General features: G+C 40.8%; 1 protein-coding gene across 1 annotated transcript in view; it reads right to left on the bottom strand.

Annotated features, from left to right (window-relative positions):
• Positions 1-3653: 3653 nt before the first annotated feature.
• Positions 3654-21658, bottom strand: part of LOC143672729 (cytoskeleton-associated protein 5-like) — a 47541-nt gene continuing 29536 nt past the window's right edge. The window contains exons 16-23 of the mRNA XM_077147270.1: positions 21381-21520; positions 21063-21237; positions 20373-20486; positions 12932-13060; positions 6885-7079; positions 6369-6504; positions 4605-4756; positions 3654-4290 (exon numbers count right to left, since the gene is read on the bottom strand). Coding sequence (XP_077003385.1) covers positions 4063-4290; positions 4605-4756; positions 6369-6504; positions 6885-7079; positions 12932-13060; positions 20373-20486; positions 21063-21237; positions 21381-21520 — 1269 coding nt within the window. The 3' untranslated portion in view covers positions 3654-4062. The remainder of the gene's footprint in view (positions 4291-4604; positions 4757-6368; positions 6505-6884; positions 7080-12931; positions 13061-20372; positions 20487-21062; positions 21238-21380; positions 21521-21658) is intronic.

The raw sequence follows: 21658 nt of genomic DNA, 5'->3' as shown, positions 1-21658 counted from the left end.
TTTGGAGTGCTGAATCAGTTTTCTTGTTTCATGATTGTGTTTTGGGGGAGAAATTGTATTAGCTAAGGTATTGTTTCCTTATAGCATCTTTATATGATTTAATTTGCATCTACTCATTTCGTGGATTCGCACCCTCCTTTATCTAGGAGATATTTTTCTGTCCTCATCCCCACATAAGTTTTAGTATACAATATACAATATATTAATTAATTTGGAGTTTGGATGCTGTCTGTATTCTAGTTATGTTGAAGGTGTAGCTTTTTGTGTGAAGGATTTTTTTATTGTTCGTTATTTTGTTCTGTATTGTGAGGGACATGGGGAGATTCAGATGAAGGGAACCACCCTCACCTCAGCTATCTGTATGTCTTACTTTTAAAAAGAATCATTCTGCCTGCTAGGTGGAGAGTGGATTGTAGGTGAGTGAAAGTAGAATTGGGGAAGGTGGTGGGTCAGTGGTGAGGTGGGGGTGATCTGGCCAGGGGTGGAGGAGGGACGTGGTTAGACTGCGGATATTGTCCAAGTCAGAGCTGGCCTGAAGTCTTGGGGTGCTGAAATGCGGAGTCAGAGGTGCCCGGGGGAGGGCAGGTGGACACGCATGCTCCACGTCCCTTGAAGGGGAGCACACCTGAACACCGCGCCATGCTCCTGAGCACTGCTGCTCTCTCTCCAGCTACAAGCCTGATGAAGGACAACGAGGAGATGCTTGTGAAGGTGACAGTGGGGGGCCCTTTGTCATGAACATAAGCTTCTCAAAAGAGCAGAGACTGGTGGGTAGTTCTTTAGGGGGGATGGGGTGAGGAGGGAGCCTGGTTTTCAGAAACAACTGCCTGGCAGGGTAACTCCATGTCTCTTCTTCAGAGCCCCTACAACAAACGCTGGTATCAAATGGGCATCGTCTCGTGGGGTGAAGGCTGTGATTGGGATGGGAAATATGGATTCTACACACACGTGTTTCACTTGAAGAAGTGGATACAGAAGGTCATTGATCGTTTTGGAGGTTAGCGGGCCACTCGCCTTCCTGGCCCTCACTGCAATCACAGAAGCCAATCCAGTCAATGTTTTCCGATTTGTTTCTGCAACTCTAGTTCCCAATAAAAGTGGCTCTCAATGAGCTCCAGTGCTTCCCAGTGCTGTTCATGGCTGGCTTCCAGGACTGGGCTCTGAAGACCCAGTAGACCTGCTGGGTAGGCAGGGTTTAAAGAATCTCCTACCTCCAGAAAAGGGCCAGAGGAGATGGGAGGTGGCAGCTTGAGTTTGTGAGCATTTAAGATGTCCTGGACTTGGGACTTTAATGAATTATCTGGTGTAGACCCCACCAGGGGAAGGTAAGTAAGCCAAGGCTCGAAGCCCAGCACCTTGCCCAAGTTCACGGCTTCAGGGGAGAACTAGGACATGGAACATGGGCACAAGTTCCTGAGGCCTGTGCTTGTAGCCACTCTGCTCTCTGGGCTCTAAGGAGCTGGTCCTGGGGCCAGAGAGGCAGGGTAGGCATGGCAAGGGGTCAGTAGCTCTTTTTAACTCAAATGTCTCTAATAAGTCCCTATATCCTTCCTCGTGTCACTAACATGATGTTGTTTATGTCTTGACATGCTCAGTATTTTAAAGGCCTTAGTTTTAGAGTATTTCAAGTTGTAGTGGCTAGGCCCGTGCCTTAACATCAGACCTTCCTGGCTTACCTGGTTCCAACCTAAATGGTTAAGTCCCTTACCCTTCCTGAACCTCAGTTTCCAAGAAGTAATGACATTACTTACCTCATAAGGTGACAATTAAATGAGATAATTTACATAAAGTACTTAACATAATGTTTACTGCCTGGTAAGCTCTCTATAAATTTATTGACACTTTTATTCTCACTACTGCCCAACATCTGGACTAGATACCTAGGTTGGCAAATTAGAAATTCCTCTGCCACTTACAGACTCCCTCCTTTGGTCCCTGCAAATAGTATATTGGTGGAGTTTTTGCTCCCCAGAACTTTTACTCACATAGCCATTATTGGACTTCAATTAGTTTCTCCAAGAACTGGGACCCATAGAATATACATGTGTGTATGGATTCACGAAGGGTATCTTTCTCCAAAGTTACTGTTGGCAGAGAGCACTGGTCTGGGAGGGAGCATGGCTGACCCACCTTTGCCTTTTCACATGGTTCTACCAATTTCCTAGCTACACTGTGCTCCACGGCCATTTCCTCTTATGGGCATTTATGATTCAGAGGGAACCAGACATGATAGCCCAAAACTGGTGTGCTAGTGAGTGTCAGCTTGTAGGAAATGCATGTCAGCCAACAGGCACGTGGAGGACTGGGTTGAGAGTCTCACCTGAGTGCAGTGGGAAGGTGTGAAGATGGAACGTCTGCCCTGGTGTAGGCTAGGGGAGTGGAGCAGGGAGTTTCCACTGTTGGCCTAGGAGCATCCACTAATGTCCATGGCTTAAAAGGGGGACGGGACCTAAGGCTGATAGGTATTCTTATCCCACCCCCCTCCCCACGTTCCCATTTTCTAATACATGAGGGAACAGATGTAAGTGTTCCTTACCCCAATTCTTTGCTTCTGGTTGGCAAGAAAACAGGGTAAAAACTGAGAGTTCAGTGAGCTTGCAGGATCTTGGCAGTCCAGAGTTTAAACCAGAGCAACGGGCAAGTGATTAAGAATTAGTCATCCTATCCAGACTCTACTTTTTAAACAAGAGTATGTGTTCTTATAAGAGTGCTCCCCTCCAGCCCGCAGCTACCAGGGCTGTCTGCTCTGGGCACTTTGGCTCTCTAGGGTAGCTATGCTCATCCCAGACAAGAGAACAGTACTGAAGTCCTGTCTTCCCTTCAGTAAACACATACTTGTTCTGTGTTCCTAGTGGAGGGAAGAGAGGGAAGTTTAACCCCCAGCATTGTGGAGGTCAGCTGAAAATGTCAACTGGGAGCAACAGCGGATTTGTTTTGTCACCCTTTCATTTCTTGAACACTGATGTTCAAAGTGGGCTAGAAAAGTTTCTTTGAACTTTATGGCTGCCTAAAAAGTCTTGCATCTGGATCCAGAACCACTGAAGAGGTCTTCTGACTGTGGAGGGAAGGCCCCAGAATGTAGTCCTAAAGTGAAGCTCGGTATTCCTGGTCGTCACTGGGACTGAGGAGTAATTGTTAATCTGGACCAAACTGACTGAGACAACCAAGCAGGAAGCTCCTAAGCTCTCCTATGCCCATTAGTTAAATGAATCCAAGCCTAGTTGTGGGGTGAGAACCCCAGCAGCACAGCTCATCCTTGGGCACCCTCTCCAATGCACGTGGGCAGGAAAGAGATTGGAAGCCTAAGAGCACATTAGTACCGTGGTGAGGACAGGAAGGAAATCATGACCAGAATCTCAAAACAGGGAAGGATGGGATTTCTCTGCTTCCTTAAGAGCTGCCCATGGAAAGCTGGAGAGTGGAATTCTCCCTATTCCAAAGGAGTAAAAGACAAGTTCCAAGGGGTGAGTATCTAACCTTTCTCTAACTGGCTGGATGCCCAAGAAAAGGTGGAAACAGAGCTGCCTCCACTCTCCCAGATATGGTGCATCTTGGGAGACAGGTATAGTTAATGCAAACTTTATTTACAAAAGAGTCTTAAATTAATTGTAGCATGCCATGCATTCATACAGAATATGGCGACCCTTCAGGGCTACAGGGAGAAGAGCTAACAAACTCAAAGGAAAACTATTAAAGAGTTCTGAATAGTTAAGAGCTAGGAAAGGTTAGGACAACTTTAAATGAGTAATTAAAAATAAAAGAAAAAGAAAAAGGATATGGAAACTAGTGTGAGCTGAGAGGAAAGCAGCTGTTTACAGGTCTGTACACTAAACTAATACACAGACCGTCTTCTAGAGAGGCAGGATGCTGATGGAGAGAGCAAAATATGTACAAATACTTGTGCCACAATCACTCCTCCCCCAGATCCACAGTATGATACCTACAACCAGTGTGTGTACACTAGGCCTGCCAAGGCCACTTTAAACTATGAGGACTTCCAGTTTAGTAAACTAAAGCTGCAGGGTGCCAGGGGAATGGGGCAGCTTCATTTGCGACTGCTCTTTATTCTCTCCAGTCTTTTTTCAAGTCGTCAATGTTAGCTGTGGAAGAAGAGGAGGTGGTCATGGTTCCTGAAGAATGAGTCTGGTTAGCATCCAGGTCTGAATGCTGGTGCTGCTCCCGAGACTCACGGAGCTGAGAGAGTTCGCTGTGCAGCATGTCTGTGGAAGAGGCAACAGTAGGCACTGCTGGTTTGGAGAGCAAAGAGGTCGATGGAGGCCGGTCATCTTGCTATTGAGAGAAGAAAGACGTTATCTTCAATAGGCCAAGCTGCAACTCTGGGACAACAGCTACCAAGACTGTCCCTGCCCTGTCATCTTCAATAGGCCAAGCTGCAACTCTGGGACAACAGCTACCAAGACTGTCCCTGCCCTGTCATCTTCAATAGGCCAAGCTGCAACTCTGGGACAACAGCTACCAAGACTGTCCCTGCCCTGTCATCTTCAATAGGCCAAGCTGCAACTCTGGGACAACAGCTACCAAGACTGTCCCTGCCCTGCCATCACCTTCCCGGGCCCACCAAGAAGAAAGGGAGCAGTCAGTACCTTTGTGTTGTCCAGCCCGCATCGCTGTCGGAGGATTTTGAGCCTTTCTAGGTAGACAGATGGCTCCACCTCTTCTCTATTTGTGTGACCTAGGGAGGGTACTGTGCTTGTGGGAGTGGGAACACATGCGACTTCCATCTGAGGGGAGATGCCTTAGAAAGGAAAATGCAGAAAGAATACTCAGATAAACAAACACCCCACTTATAGGCTCCTTGGCTGATCTGCCACCAAAGGCGACAATGAAGATTTTCCTGGGGCTTGACTAGCTACACTGTCCTTGAAACCTAAAAAATCCCCCAGAATTCCCTGGGGTTGGTGGTGGTGAAGGGTGCACTGAAATATACAAAATAAGCCTGATGAGAATCGACACAGAAGGGCAGAAGTCGGGCCACCCAGGGGCATGCGGGGGGCTGTACTCCAGCAATCAGGCCTTGGCCCTGGGACACAGGCCATCCCAGGACCTGAGCTGCCCTGGAGCATGCTGGGACTGCCCAGCTGAATAACAAGAAGACCTTACAGGGCTGGAAAAGCTCCACCAGGTTCAAACCAGGTGATAATACACAGGAAAGCTCCTATCCAAACCTGCAGAGGAGAGCAAGGAACTCAAGGCTATGGCATATTTGCGAGGAAGAGGGGGAGGGAGAGAAACTGAGGTGCCCAACAGAAGTGGGGACAACAACCAGGGTATCCACACCCACCACCACGACCAATATTCCAGTACAAGACCGAAAAAAACCAGAACAAACAACAACAAAATCCATCACAGTTCCTAAATTTCAGAAAAGAAATACTAGCAAAATGTAGGTCTTTATAATAACTAATTCAAAATCAAGGAAAATGCATGACACGGGTGAAAAAAACAAGGAAGGCACGGGAAGGCAAGACTCCCCATGGTAAACAGAAGACCACAACAGGTTACTCTAGGGAAAATGGAACCTTCAATGTAAGGATGAGAACTCTCTAGAGGATGGAAACTGAATGAAGAACAACTTAGAAGTCAGCAATAGGAATCTGAACACCAGGTTAGCATTCTATTTACCCAGCCACTCCAGCTGGTCCAGATTGGGGTATGCTGTGTGTCTGGTCACTTACGTGGCCCCAACAGTTGTTTTGTAGTGTTCCTGGCTATTTAGTAGCTGTTCTGGAGGACAAACTAAATCCCACACCCCGCTAAGCTGCCATCTTGGCCAAAATTTTAACAGCAGAATGAAGAAATCAAGAATATTCTTTTAAAGAATACTGACTGTTTAGAATGGATCAGTAAACAGCCAAATGTAGTAGAAGAAAAACTCATTCATAAACAAGTAAGCGGAATTTTATGCTGGTTCAGGTGCCAGCTATAGCTGTTTGACCTTGAGCAAGCCAACCTTATGAACCAAACCTCTTTTGATTAATAAGGTAGATCAAACTAGATGGTCTCAGTTCCCCTTCCAACTCTAATATCCAATACGAGAAAACTGACTGTAGAAACTGTAATAGGATGGAATATTGGTTTTCTGGAATATTTCAATGTGCTACCTAACACCATCCCTTTTTTGGACTTGAAAGTCAAATTAATCCTCTTTGTACCCTTAACACAGTTTCTATCATAAAACAGGTACTAGACAAATGCAGGTGAAAGGAGAGTAAGGAGAGTAAGGAGAGAGGGCAGGAGGGCTCGAAATCTAGGCTGTGAGGAACTGTGATGAAAAATGAAGGGTGGATCTCTTTTTAGCACTCCCTACGGCTATTTCCTTTCCCTTTGGACCCTCCTGAGATAATCACCTGATGCAGGCTGGACTCTGGCTGCAGTTGATCCTCCTAGTGGTTTGGAAGTTGCTTTCACAGGTGCAACAGGTTTGGCCGGCATGTTAGCTTTGGCTTTCTCTAGCATGGCCAATACCTGATCTTTAGAAGTCGGCTAGAGAGATAACACAAGAAGTGAGAAGCCACATAAAAGATTCACTCATATTATGTTTACTACAGATCTGCTGTTAAAGAAGTGACAGAGCTCTTGGTTTTGAAACACCAATGAAGTAAGAGAGGCAGTACACAGTGTAAGAGAAGTAACACACATTATGAAGTCACACTCAATTAGCTATCCTCCTAGAAGTTCAGAATTTTCACCCTGGCAGAGTCAGCAGATTCTTTAGAAGTTCTAAACTCAATGTTTTGTTTTCTCTCTCATCAGGATTCCAAGTTTGAGACTTCCAGGAGGGTAATATGATCTTTTGCTTGTATAAATTCATGCTTAATATTTTTCTATTGGCTTTCAAAAACAATAACAAATAGTTTAAATACCTTTAGTTTCCCAGTAGCCTTGGCCATTTTCTCATATCCCAAATGCATCATGAAGAAAGGCAAAGCATCTTGGGCCTTCTTTCGCACATCTGCATTGCAATCCTCTAGGCAGGAGTAGAGATGAGGAACACAAAGGATAAGGTCTGAGGGGGTGGAACGAAGAGTAGGTAGTTTCTCAGCCAGCCAGCCTAGAAGCTGCTCCCAAAAATAAATATTAGTTACACATTTCAAGCGAAAATTTATTATTTATTATTTCAGGTTTAGTAACACTATCAGTCCCAAACACTGAATTAGTTCTACAACTTTCCAATATAAAATTAGTAATTTCATTGCTCAAGAATTGTTCCCTATTTAAATGATAGATGCACTGATAACAATCATCTTTAAGATGACGACCCATTCTTTGGACTATATTTGGGCCTGAAATTTTAAAGCTTTAATAGTTCTTGATGAATTATAAAGATGGAAATGTTCACATATCTTCCCCACACCCCGCACCCTCCCCTTTTCTTTAAGTTATAAGAAACATTCAGCTAGAAAAGACCTAAAACATTTACTTTGTCAGAAGACAAATTCTACCAGGAAATTGTTTTGGCAATACACTGACAGGTTTTCTCTGAACCTCTAAAACAATTCATACCTGTAATGTTTTTTTTGGTAAGTTTTTTTTAATTGAAATTTTTATTGAGGTAAGTGTAGCTTCACATGCAATTATAATGATACAGAAATATCCCATGTACACTTGACCCCGTCTCCTCCAATAGAAGCATTTTACAAAACCATATATCACAACCAAGAGAGTGACCATTGAAATAATCCATTGGTTTTTCAGGCTTTCCCAGCTTTCCCTATACTCATTTGTGTGTATTTAGTTCTATGCAGTTTACCACATGTACATATTAGCACACCCACTAATCAGGACACTGAACAGCCCCATCACAAGGATCCCTCAACACTGCCCTTTTCTTAGCTGTACCCATCTCCCTCCTCACCCCCACACCTGACCAAATCCCTGGCAACTATAATCTTTTCCCATTTAAAAATTGTATCACTTCAAACATGTTATATACATGCAATCATGGAGTGTGTAACCTTTTGGGATTGGCTTTTGTTGCTCAGCCTAATTCCCTGGAGATTTATTCAAGTTGTCATATATATCAATAGTTTGTACCTTTTCATTGCTGAATGTCCATGGTATGGATGTACAACAGATTGTTTAACCATTAATTTGCTGAAGGGCATCTGGGCTGTTTCCAGTTTGGGGCTACTATGAATACAGCTGCTATGAACATTTATACAGGTTTTTGTGTGGATACATTTTTATATTTCTGGGATAAATGCCCAAGGGCATAATTACTGGATAACCACATGATTACTTTTATAAGAAACTGCCAAACTCTTTTCCAGAGTGGCTGCTCCATTTTACATTCCCATAAGGCACGTATGAAGGTTCTCATTTCTCCACATCTCACCAGCATTTGAAATTATTACTATTTTAATTTTAGCCATTCTGACAGATGTGTAGTGTTATATTGTAGTTTTAATTTTCATATCTCTGATGGCTAATGATGTTGAACATCTTTTACCTACTTATTTATAATCTGTATATCCTCTTCAGTGATATGTCTGGTCTTGTTTCTAATTTTCTAATTCGTTTACTTTTTTTTAAGTGTTGAGTAATTAGAGTTGCTTATATATTCTAGATACTAATCCTTCAACAGATAGTTTGAAAATATCTTCAACTCTGCAGGCTCTCTTCTCATCTTCTTGGCATGGTCTTTTGTAAAATAAAAGTTTGTAATTCTAATGAGGTATAATTTATCAATATTTCCTCTCACAGATCATACTTTGGTATTAAGTCTAAGAATTCTTTGCCCAGCTCTAGACCCTGAAGATTTTCTCCTATGTTGTCCTTTAAAAGTTCTATAGTTTTATGCTTTACATATAAGTCCATTCTGAATTAATTTTTGTATAAGGTGTGAGGTTTAGGTCAATATTCGTTTTTTTGTCTGTGGATGTCCAATTGCTCTAAAATAATTTGAAGGGGCTAGCCTTTCTCTATTGTCAACAATTAGTTGACCACATTTACTTGGGTCTATTTTTGGGCCTCTCTTGTTTCACACAGCTATATGTCTATTCTCCACCAATATTACAGTGTCTTGATTACTACAGCAATATAGTAAGCCTTATTTACTGGTGAAGTGATTTTCCCTCACTTTATTCTTCTTTGTCAAGAAAGTTTTACCTATTCTAAGGCCTAGACTTTCTCATATAAATTTTATTTTATCTTATTTTTTTATTTATTTTTTTACATGGGCAGGTACTGGAAATCGAACCTGGGTCTCCAGCATGGCAGGTGAGAACTCTGCCACTGAGCCACCATCGCACCACACACTTTTTCATATAAATTTTAGAAAAAGTTTATCTGTGTCTATAAAATGTTTGCTTAAGTTTTTATAGGGACTGCATGAAATCTATAAACTTGATAATAACTGATATCTCCACTATGTTGAGTCTTCTAATCCATGAACAGAACATATCTTTCCATTTATTTCAGTCTTCTTTGAATTCTTTTATCAGCACTTTGAAATTTTCAGCATATATATTCTGTATCTGTTTTATTAAGTACATACCTAAGGATTTCATTTTGGGTAGCATGACTGTAAATGGTATTATGTTTTTAATTTTAGTTTCTATATATTCATACAATTGGTTTTGCATATTGCTTTTGTATCCTGTAACCTTGTTGAACTCATTAGTTGTAAGAGTTTATTAGTAGATTACTTGAGATTTTCTATGGAGGCAATCATGTTAACTGCAATTATGGACAGTTTTATTTATTCCTTTTCAATCTGTATGACTTTCCTTGCTTTTTCTTGCCTTACATCAATGACTAGAGCTTTTGGTACTATGGTGAATAAAAGTAGTGAGAGGCTTTAGGGCTCCTTCCCTTGACAAAAACTGTAAATAATGAGTAAGAACTGGCCAAAACATCTTTCTCAAAACTTCACGCAACAATTAAAGGACTGCAGTAATAGAGCATGTGTAAAATCAAGAAAAAAGCTACTTAAATGCATTAGGATGATGTCATGGCACCCCAGCTGACCCCCTCCTGTGCCCATCGACTTAGCGTGAAGCGGCCCATGCTCCCAATGTGGAAAACTGGCCCAGTTTTGGAGGAAACAGAGTAGCCCTTGTACACATACTGGAAGCATGAATGCCTGGCCTAGTCTACCTGGTGGTAGCCTGGGTGACTCGCTGACCCAGAACCTGCCTTGTTTAGAAGGCAGTTCAAAGAGCTCTCCTTCAGAGACTGTGGAACAACATTTAAATTGTGCTGCCTGGGGCAAGGGACTGCTGGCTTTAGGACATACAAGGCCGTACCCAAGATCATGAAGTAACTGTTTCTGAGGGAAGAGGAGATATTTGGAAAGAAGTAAATGGGGGAGTTCCTAGAGCCACATCCACATGCCCAAGAAAATATACATGCACCCTAAAGGAGAGCACCTTGCACAATTCAATCTGCAAAGGGTTTCTCCCCCACCCCAACCTTCATCTTTAGTCTTTAGCTCATGGCATTCAAGGAAAGTTCTGTCATAACACCAGCTGGATACAACGTTCAGGAACAGATACCTCATGAGTATAAGTTCCAGCAATGACATATTAAAATATCAAAACATCCAGGTTTCAACAAAGAGTTACAGAACATACAAAGTAACAGGAAGGGATGGCCCATGGGAAGGAGACAATTAAAGCATGAGAAACCATTCGTGATTAATGAGGAGGAAACCATTAATGAGGAGTAGAACTGGGACATACCAGACTTTAAAAAAGAGTTGGAAACTATAAAAAGGAACCAAAAAGAACAGAAGTCAAAAATTCCCTAGGAGGGCTCAACAGCAGATTGGAGCTGGCAGAAGAAAGAATCAGAAAATAAAGAGAATTGAAATCACTCAGTATGAAGAGCAGAAAGAAGAAAGCATGGAGAAAAGAGAACAGAGCCTGAGGAACCTGTGGACACCATCAAGTTATACATCATGGGAGACTCAGAGGGAGAAGGAAAAGAGAAAGGGGGCATAGAGAATATGCAAATATATGATGGCTAAAAACTTGCCAAATTTAGTCAAAGACAATCCAAGATACTCAATGATGTCCAAACAGGATAAATTCAAGAAACTCACAATGCCAAGATAGAATCAAAATGCTGAATGCTAAAGATTAAGAGAGAATTTTCAAAGTCATAAGAGAGAAGCAACATGTTACATACAAGGAAGCATCAGTAAGATTAAGTGCCCATTTCTCACGAGAAACAACGGAGGTAAGAAGGCAGTAAGTAGGATGACACATTTAAAGTACTGAATGCAGGGGGAAAAATTGCTAACCAAGAATTCTGTATCTGGCAAAACTGTCTTTGAAAAATGAGGGAGTGATTAAGATACTCCCAGAGGAATGAGGGAGTTCATCACTATTAGACCAGCCCTGCAAGAGATGCTAAAGAGAGCTCTGCAACAGACAATAGATGAAGCCACACAAAGAAATAAAGATCTCCAGAGAGGGCAATGACATGGGTAAATATAATGCCAATACTATGCTATTTTTGGTCTTTAACTCCATTTTATTTTTTATAAGATTTAAAAGGCAAATCATAAAATATAAAGAAAAAAAATCAGTGATTTGGGGCTTGTAATTATAAACATGCAACCTGTGACAAGAACCACATAAAGGTCGGGGGTGTGGACACAGGGACACAGTCTGTGTGCACTACTGAAGTTAGCACCAATGGAAATGAGATAATCCCAGATTTAGGATGTTAAATTTAAGTACCATTGTAACTACAAAAATATTGGAGAATATGCAAGCTCACAGAGACAGCAATTAGACTACAGGATGCCAGGAGTGCAGGGGCAAGAAGAAAAGGGGGCATTAATGCAAAATGGGTATAGGGCTTCTGTTTGGAGATTTGGGGAGGTTTTGGTAATGAGAGGTGGTGAGGGTTCTGCAATAGTGCAAATGTGATTAATCCCACTAAATGGTGTGCTTGGGAGTGGTTGAGAAGGAAAAGTTAGTGTTGTATATATGCTCACATAATTTAAAAAACAGAGAGAGAAAGAGAAAGAAATAAAAGAAAAAAAGGAAAGAAAGAAATTAAGAAAGAAGGAGCAAGGGAGCAACTAAAGAGACAATGAGAATTAAATGCAACACGTGATTCTGGATAGGATCTAGCAAGTGAGAAAAGGCTGAAGAAGATATTATTGGCATATATGTAAAAACTAGAATTTAGATCATAAGCTTTATATCAATGCTAAATTTCTTGAACTCAATAACTGCACTTAAGGTGATGAGATTAAGTGAACGTCTGTGTTCTAGGGAAATGCACATGGCAGTATCAAGTGTTCAGGGAGCACCATGTGCGCCACCTACACTCATGCTCAGAAAATGGGTTGATGGAGTGACTGGCGGACCAACAGACAGACAGAGAGACAGATAAATGAAAAGACAGATAAAACGATATAGAAAATGTGGTAAAATGTTGAAATTGGTGGGATCTAGGCATGTGGAGACTGGTTACAGATATGTCAAAAGTTCTCTGTATGGGATTTGTATTGTTTTGTAACTGTCTTGTGTGTTTGAAGTTATTTTAAAAAAAAAGGAGGGAGGAAGTAATGAGAGTGGACATCCTAGCATGTTCCTAATCTTAGGGGAAAGCTCCCAGTCTTTCACTACTAAGTATGGTGTTACAGGTTTTCTGTATATGCTATTTATCAAATTGATGTATTTCCCCTTCATTCTTAACTTGCTAAGAATATTTACCATGGATTTTGTCAGATGTTTATTTTGCATCAACTGATATGATCATGGGACTTTTCTTCTACAGTTTGTTGATATGGAGGATTATACTGATGGAATTGAAATGTTGAACTTTGTCTTTAAAACCTCTTATTTTACCATTTAAGAGTTCAAGAAAAGAACATCCCACCTTTGAAAGGTTAGTCCTTCCCTATGAAGGTGAAAGGCACGAGTAAAGCACATGATTATACAGTACTAACCTCTTGCCTCAAGAAAGGATTTTCTTTCTTGAGCTCTTCAGAAAGATCTTCTCCCTCCAGCCATTCCTTCATACCAGTCTGTTCTGCCCAAGCATTCACAGTCGCTAGGGCAGCAGCTCGAACGTTCTTCTGAATCAAGAATTAGCAAAAATAACAAGGTTAAAAAGCTTGTTGCTACATGAATAGGACAACAGGTTTCTCTAAGCTCCACAAGATCATAGTTAGGACCATCTTTTCTGAAACAGAATCCAATTTTATTATTGTACTAACATATAAATATAAAATCCCAACGGTAAAGATCCTGGACTGTTAATTAGGCAAAAAGTGATCTAGGCATAAGCTATCACATAATAGGAATAAACTCCTCAGATTTCCTGTCCTGAATCTCTGGGGCTCAAATGCCCATGACTATCTGATAAAGAATGCAATTCTTTAAGTCAGAAGTCTCATAATGGTTAAGACTGAAATTGCTAACAATTTGAACATTTAAGTTGTATTTTTATATTAGTTTGCATTCATAGTGATGGATTTGTTAAACCAAAGAATATTAAAATAGAACACTTTCTCAAATTAAGATATAAAAAGTAATTCAAATATTCAATCTAGGGCTACCTAGATTGCAACCAAAAATATCACAAATTCCAGGACTGTGAAACTACAAAGATGCTACTGAATTAAGCAAAGATCCTACTCTAGTAGTGTATGGAAAACCTACCAAAAAATCACGATTGCAAAATTCACGTATTTATTCAAACTTTATCTACAGCGATACTTTTATTTTTAACTTCTGAAATGTAACAAAAAAAAACAATAAATTTCCAAGTATGTTTTTCTTAAACTTTTTTTATTGTACAGGATAACATATATACAAAGCAAAGAAACAAAAAAACAACAGTTTTCAAAGCACTCCTCAAAAAGGGGCCACAGGATAGATCCCAGAGTTTGTCATGGACTACCAAACGATCCTCATATTTTTCCTTCTAGCTACTCCTGAATATAGGAGGCTAGATGGCTTAAATACTTCATTATCACAAACGACTTTTTTTCCTTCTTTTTTGTGAATAACATATATACAAAAAAAGCTATAAATTTCTAAGCACAGCACCACAATTAGTTGTAGAACATTTCAGACTTTGACATGGGGTACAGTTTCACAGTTTTAGGTTTTACTTCTAGCTACTCTGAAATGTTGGAGACTAAAAGAGATATCAATTTAATGATTCAGCATTCATATTCATTTGTTAAGTCCTATCTTCTCTGTATAATTCCACCATCAACTTTCATCTTTCCATACCTCTCACTGGGGTTGTTTGGGCTATGGCAATTCTAAATTTTTGGAAGTAGAAGGGTCTGTCACTAAAATGGGGTAGGGAGATGGAACTATTGAAGTTCTGGAGAGGCTGGGCTAGGTGTCAGGACTTATCCGGATCAGGGACCCATCTGGAAGTTGTAGGTTTCTGGCAAGTTGCTCTAGTGCCTGGAACCCTTGTGGAATCTTATATATTGCCCTAGGTGTTCTTTAGGATTGGCTGGAATGGTCCTGGTTGGGGGTTGGCAGGTTATGATAGGTAGCAAAATCTACCTATGGCTTGCATAAGAGCAACCCCCAGAGTAGCCTCTCAACTCTATCTATCTGAACTCCCTCTGCCACTGATACTTGATTACTTACACTTCTTTTCCCCCATTTGGTCAGCATGTAATTCTTGACCCCATGGTGCCAGGTATTCATCCCTGGGGGTCCTTTCCCACATCAGCAGGGAGACTTTCACCCCTAGATGTCATGTCCCACATGGGGGGGAGGGCAAGGATTTCACTTGCAGAGGTGGGCTTAGAGAGACTGAAGCCACATCAGATCAACAGAGGTCCTCCAGAAGTAATTCTCAGACATGCCTATAGGTAGTCTAAGCTTCTATGCTACCTACATAAGCTTCACAAGAGTAAGTCTCCTGATGGAGAGCATGGTATATTGATTTGGTTGTCCCTAAAGTTTGACACAGTATCAGGGGATTCCCTGATGGTAAGGTTTAATAGTTCCATATTCTTTCTCCCCTCCTTCAGGGGACTTTGCCAATACTTTTTATTATCTACTTAATATACTCTAGGATGTTTCCAGGCATTACAATTGTCTATATAGGATTAAAGGACCTCTTTCTCATTCTGTGCTCTCTGTGTTTCAGTTGTTCAAATAAGCTACACAGAGAGGTTGAATTAGATTATGCATGACAGAAAATTTTAGTTCCAAATCAAATAGACCTTTCTTCCATTGGTCTCAAAGAGTATGTGTGGTTCTAAAATACAGACACTGTCTTCCTTACCCCTATGTCCTGAATTACTTTAACCCCAACCTGTTCAGCTTCATTCTTATCTCTAAATATCAGGTTATACATAAAAACAGCCTCAAAAAATCCAGAAATAATAATCACCACTCCAGACTTAATGTGTCTTTCTCTAAAAGCTTACAATCTAGGCCTCTGTTTTCTTATAAGCATTTTCTAAAGGTCACCATACCATTGTTGTTTTTTTGTTTCTGGCTTATTTTGTTTCACCAAATGTCCCACATGTTCATTCACATCATTGCATGCCTCACGACACTGTTCCCTTTTGTAGCAGCACAGCCTTCGCTCATGAGTATATACCATTGTTTGCCAATCTACTTCTTTCGGGGCATCCTTCAGCCACCTGCTTTCATCAGGCATCATGGAGAGGTCCCAAAGTCCAGAATCCATCAACATTCTCAATTTTAGATAATTCCATTGTTCCCAAGAGACAGAAGACCAAAAAAATACACCCTCACCAAACAAGAAATCTAAAGCTCCTCTTAACCCTTGTCCCTCACTCCATTGTTTACATCTGCTGTTGCTGTGGTAGTACTGATGGTTTCCTTTTGAAGATATCTCATGGCATGCAATAGCAGTTTTCCTCCTGTACACTGGACTCAAACACTCTTTATACCAAAATCATATCTCTGAAGTAATTTTTACAAGAACTCATTAATATTTCTATTGGAGTTAGTGGGACTTGTAGGTCTATACAACCCCTTTCAATCTTGTTCATCTTCAATATGGTAATATTACTTCTAGACCCACTAGACAATCACCTTTGCTCCTATCTATTCCGTTATGTTGGAGTTCAATCTCATTAGCTACCAGTTCACTCTAGCTTCTATGCATCTCTAAGTCCTCTGTATTCTATATTATAAGTCTCTGATTATACCTTTATGTTGGGCATAAAAGTGGAATCATAGTATCTGTAAAAGCTGTTTCTTGATTCCACCATGTTATCTTTTTTTATTTTGTCAGATCTATATATTCTTTTCCCTTTTTCTCTCTGTATTCGTTAGATTACCCTTAGTGGCACTCTTCACTTCTGTGCCCCTCTCCAGACCTCCCTCTGTCTTTTTTTTTTTTCCCCAGCCGGCAGAACTCCTTCTAGTATTTCTTCTAGGGCCGGTTTCTTGCTGACAAATTCTTTCAGGACTTCTTTGTTCTGTGACAGCTTTAATCTCTCCCTTAATTTTAAAGGACAATTTGGCTGGGTACAGAATTCTTGGCTGGAAGTCATTCTCTTTCAGGATCTTCAATATATCATACCACTGCCTTCTCGCCTGCAGGGTGCTAGATCAGTAGTCTGAACTCAGTCTTATTTGATTTCCCTTGTATGTAGTAGATTGTTTTTCTCTTGTGGCTTTCAGGATTTTCTGCTTCTCTTCAACACTTGACAAACTGATTAGTACGTGCCTTGTGGAAGGCCTATTTGGATTTATTCTGTTTGGAGTTCTTCGGGTTTCTTTGACTTGTATATTTATGTCCTTTATGAGGGTTGGGAAGTTTTCCCCCATTATTTCCTCAACTACTCTTCCTAGCCCTTTACTCCTCTCTTCTCCTTCTGGGACACCAATGATTCTTATATTTGTGCGCTTTGTTTTGTTTATCATTTCCCTGAGTTCCCATTCAATTTTTTCGATTTTCTTTGCCATTTGCTGTTTGGAGTCTTCAAAGTCAATTATCCTATCCTCTATATCACTTAAACTTTCTTCTCTCTCTTCAGATCTTGTGCTGGGTGCCTCTAGTATGTTTTTATTTGGTCAACCGAGTCTTTAATCTCTGTGATTTCTGCTATTTTTCTATTTATTCTTTCAAATTCCTCTTTGTGCTCTTCTACTGTCTTCTTGATCTCCTTTATGCCATTTGCTATCCCACTTATTTTATTAAGTAGAGTTATCTGAACATCTTTGATTAGTTGTTCCAACGTCTGTGTCTCCTTTGGTGTTTTAATCTGGTCATTAGACAGGGCTATATCTGTCTGAATTGCGATATGCTTAGTGATCTTTTGCTGTCTTCATCGCATGTAGATAGCTTGATTGACTTACTTTGGGAGTTGATTTCCTTCAGTTGTCTAAGGCCTTGTGTTTCCAGGATGGTTGTACAGCAGGGAGCAGGGCAGGGGTGGGCACTCAGTGTGGTGATTTCTTTCAAGGCATGTATGTGTGCAGGTTGGGGATCTTATGCTGGTGCTTGTGAACATGGGTGCCCAGTGGCCAGGGAGGATGTAGCTGTGCAGGTGCACCGGTCTGGGGGACATAACCCTGGTGTGCGCTTGTCTAAGGCATGGAGCATTTTGTGTGCAAGCGTCAAGCTGTGGCAGCAGGCTGGTGTTACACCTTCATGGGTTAGGGGCAGATGTGACCTGGCTGCGTAGGTTGGCACTTTCTCAGAGTTGGGAGTGAGGCTGAGGGCTGTGTGCATGTGTGGTTCTAGGACTGCTGTAACGTGCAGTTTCCAGAGCTGATTGGGGGCCCATGTGCATGCATGGGCCTGGGAGTGCTGTAAATGGATGCGCTGAGCTCGGGGAGGGCAGGGTGAGGCGGTATGACACTACAGGTGTGGGGGTAGGGGCTGGGAGTGTTCGGCTGGGGTAGCTTAGGTATGGAGGTTAGTGCCCACAATCTTCATGTGTTGGTAACAGCCTGCAGAGAACAGGGAGAGGGGTTAGTGCTGGGGATGGGTGCAGGAGAGGTGAGGAGGGGTGCAGTAAGAGGTGGGTTGGGCTGCACATGGGTTGGGGGTATGGAACAGGTATGTGCACTGGGGGCTGGTGGGGTGGGGGTACCTGGAACACGGGGTATGGGAATGGGTAAGGGGGTTCAGGTGTGTGGGGTGTGAGGTGAGTCACCGGTGACAGGACTGTGCTGGTGAGGGTAGCATGTCCAAGGAACGCAGTCTGGTTTACTTCCTAATCCCATGTACCTGTCCGTGTACTCCCACGGGCTCCACAGCTCCGCACCTCTAGGCCAGGCTCTAGCTTTCTGCCTCTCAGTTCCTCTGCCTCTGCAACCAGGGCTGTCCCATGTGGTGCAGAAGGCTCTCCCAGGTCAGCTGCACTCCCAAATTGCTGCCTCAGTCACCCTCCTGTCCCTTCTCTAACTTCCCGTGGAGCAGTGCTAATCTCAAGCTGCTCTAGTCAATCATCTTCCTGGAAGTCTCCAAGTACATTTTAACAGGTAGTTATAGGACAGATTTTAAAGTTTGGTATAGGATACAGTTTCACAATTTTTCATTTTTTTTCTAGCTTCTCCAAGATACTGGAGACCAAAAGAAATAGCTATACAATGATTCAACAGTCATACTCATCTGTTAAATCTTATCTTCTCTGTTATACTCCTCCTTCTCTTTAAATAACATATATACAAAAAAGTAATAAATTTCAAAGTACATTGCAACACTTAGTTGTAGAACAAATCTCAGTGTTTGGTATGGGTTACAATTCCATGACTTTAGGTTTTTATTTCTAGCTGCTCTAAGTTACTGGAGACAAAAGAAATATCAGTGTAATGATTAAGCACTCATACTCATTTGTTAAACCTACCTTCTCTGTGCAACTCCACCATCAGGTTGGGTCTTTCTCCCACTCTTTTTTTTTTTTCAGAGACATGATGTATAGTACAAAGGTCTAGAAACACTATGACGTGTTGTGATCAACAGTAAAGCAATAAATTACAGTGCATCATTCTACTTGGTGGTAAAAACAAATGAGAAAGCTCTTTTTCATAATAACAGTAGATTATTGCTTATGATGTGTCAGATAATGTCCTAAAAACTTCTTTACATATATTAAACCATTTCATCTTCATGACAACTTTATGAGATAAATTATTATTAGCATGCCTGTTTTACAGATGATAAAATGGGAGCTCAGAGAAGTTGAGGAAATTGCCTGAGTTTGTATAACTAATAAGTAATGAAACCATGATTCTAAAATAGGGAGTCTAGCTTCAGAATCCACATTGATAACCACTATACAGTCTCCCCAAGAAACACTGCCTGAAATATTGGTAAAACACATAAAGATAATATAACAAATGTTTCAGTAGGCATGTGTGAAAAACTCCAGGAGCACAGGATAAATATTGCCATAGAGGAAGAGTATAAAATATCATTCTAGGCAGATGAAGTAAGAAAGTGGGTATCACATTCAAGAAATCAGAAATTGAGGGCAGCTAAAATCTGCAGGGTCAGCAGAAGGTAGCACCACAAAACTAGGCATGTCATCTGAGATTGAATACTACACCAGGGTCTTTGTTCTGTATTAGGAACTGTCTTACCAAAATGGTGACAGAGTTTCAGAATAAAACAACTAGCTATGAATAATAAAGAGCTTATGATGCCACAACCTGAAATATGCACCACTCTAGAGGCCAATTGAACGTTGTTCTCCATATGATTTTTAAATGAAGCACAGACTTTAAAATTATTTGTTAAATCCATCTAGCAGTCACATAATTTTTATTGTTCCTCTGAGTATGTTTCTCCCACTCTTTAGAGGTATTTGGGCTATGCCCATCGTAACTTTTTCAAGTTGAAAGGGGCTGCTGATAATATGGGATGGGGGTTGGAACTAGTTGATACTCTGGAAAGGCTGGCCTCTCTGCATTTCAGGACTTACCTGGTCCAGGGACACATCTGGAGGTTGTAGGTTTTGGAAATTTACCCTAGTACAGCAGTACTTTTTACAATGTCATAATCATAATAGCAACCATTTATTGAATGCATATCACGTAAGACAGGCATGATGCAATGCACTTTATATACAGATTCTAATTACACAATATTTACACAGATAAACTGAGTTTACCTAAGGGTCACAAAGCCAGTAATATGTCTGATCACCTTACTACTAGATGGAAGATAAAAATATTTACTATTTTAATCCCTAAAATTCTCTTCTTTAAAAAGCATATCAGGGTGGACCACGGTGGCTCAGTAGGCAAGAATGCTTGCCTGCCATGCCAGAGGACCTGGGCTCGATTCCTGGTGCCTGCCCATGTTAAAAAAAAAATGCATATCAACTCTTCACATGTGCTCTAGGAAAGAGAATTATTTTCAGCCCAAGAATGTGGCTGGCCTTTTCCAGACAGTGCTATGGTGAAAAGAGGTAAGTTTACCTTGCTGTCTCCAAGGACGGTAATGACAGGGATACCCAAGTTCTTCACATGTTGCTTGATGTTTGAGCCCATGGCTACTGCCAACTGCTGCAGGATGTTCAATGTCTGTTGCACCTGAGATGAAAAAGCCAAGATTTTATGTGCAAACCATGAGTAATCTATGCTCGAAGTTTTGCAAGTTTGCTGCTATGTAGAATACAGTAGGAGGTTTCTAGTCTACTTAAGAGATAGGGAAATCAACTTGTTATGATGCTATTCTAATTGGCTAGTACTTTTTATGCCATGGTCTCTTATTTTATATGTTCATAGACTGAATTAGTAGAATTTTAGAACAGTGATCACAATTCTTTATCATTTTAAGTTAAGGTAAAGTTTAGTTTAAGAAAACCCTGACTCAAAAATCCAAATTTAAAAGTTAGAAATGAAGCATATTTATGTATATAAGAGGTTATATAAAAATATATTTAATATTGGATTCCTATAAAAAGCAAATTCTGAAATTCCTGAAAATTTTATTAATAATGCTGTCTTCCACAAACCTATCTTGAGGCACACTTAAGAAATTAAAGGAAGGTACTTCTACTTTAAAGCAAATAAAATGACCACTCATTTTTGCTAGTAAAAGTAGTACTGAAAATGAACCTCTAAAAAAAATAAAATAAAAAAAGAACCGACTTATGCTGTACATACCAAGATTTTATTTGAATCATTGAGCCGGCCCTTCAAGGCAGCTGGAAGTTCACCTATGTTTGGTTGGATAAATTTCGCTTCATTGATAATGCCTGCTACTTCATCTAAGCCTTCTTTCCTGATCTTCCAATTCTTGTCACCAATCTTAGACACCAACTCTGAAGTGATTTTATCACTGAAAAACACAAGTCAGAACCCTTCAATCCAGATCCCTAAAAGAATAATCATGTCATAGAAATACCCTTGACTGAGTTCAGAGAGAAAATTAAAAATTCACTGCAAAATATCAAATGTGCCATTTCAGAGACTGAAATCTACCTGATCTCCGTCCTGGGCAAGAGATCAACAACATCACTGTCCCCTTCATCTGGTTCATCTCCATCTTCTCCTTCATCTGTACCCTTCACAGTGTGCTTGGAAATCCCTCTTGTTGGAGCAGGTGGGTTCTGTTCTTGCATCTACACACAAGCAAAGAAATGATGAAAATAATTAACCTGAGGAAGGATGTGTGAATAAACATATTAGACAGACAAGTGCCTGTGTTTATTCATAATACTTAATATTTATACAGCAGACATTTTAATCCCTACTTAGTT

Source organism: Tamandua tetradactyla (genome assembly GCF_023851605.1).
Source record: "Tamandua tetradactyla isolate mTamTet1 chromosome 9 unlocalized genomic scaffold, mTamTet1.pri SUPER_9_unloc_1, whole genome shotgun sequence".
Taxonomy (NCBI): domain Eukaryota; kingdom Metazoa; phylum Chordata; class Mammalia; order Pilosa; family Myrmecophagidae; genus Tamandua; species Tamandua tetradactyla.
Note: the sequence above shows the minus strand (reverse complement) of the source record. Positions and strands in the feature narration are given on the sequence as shown.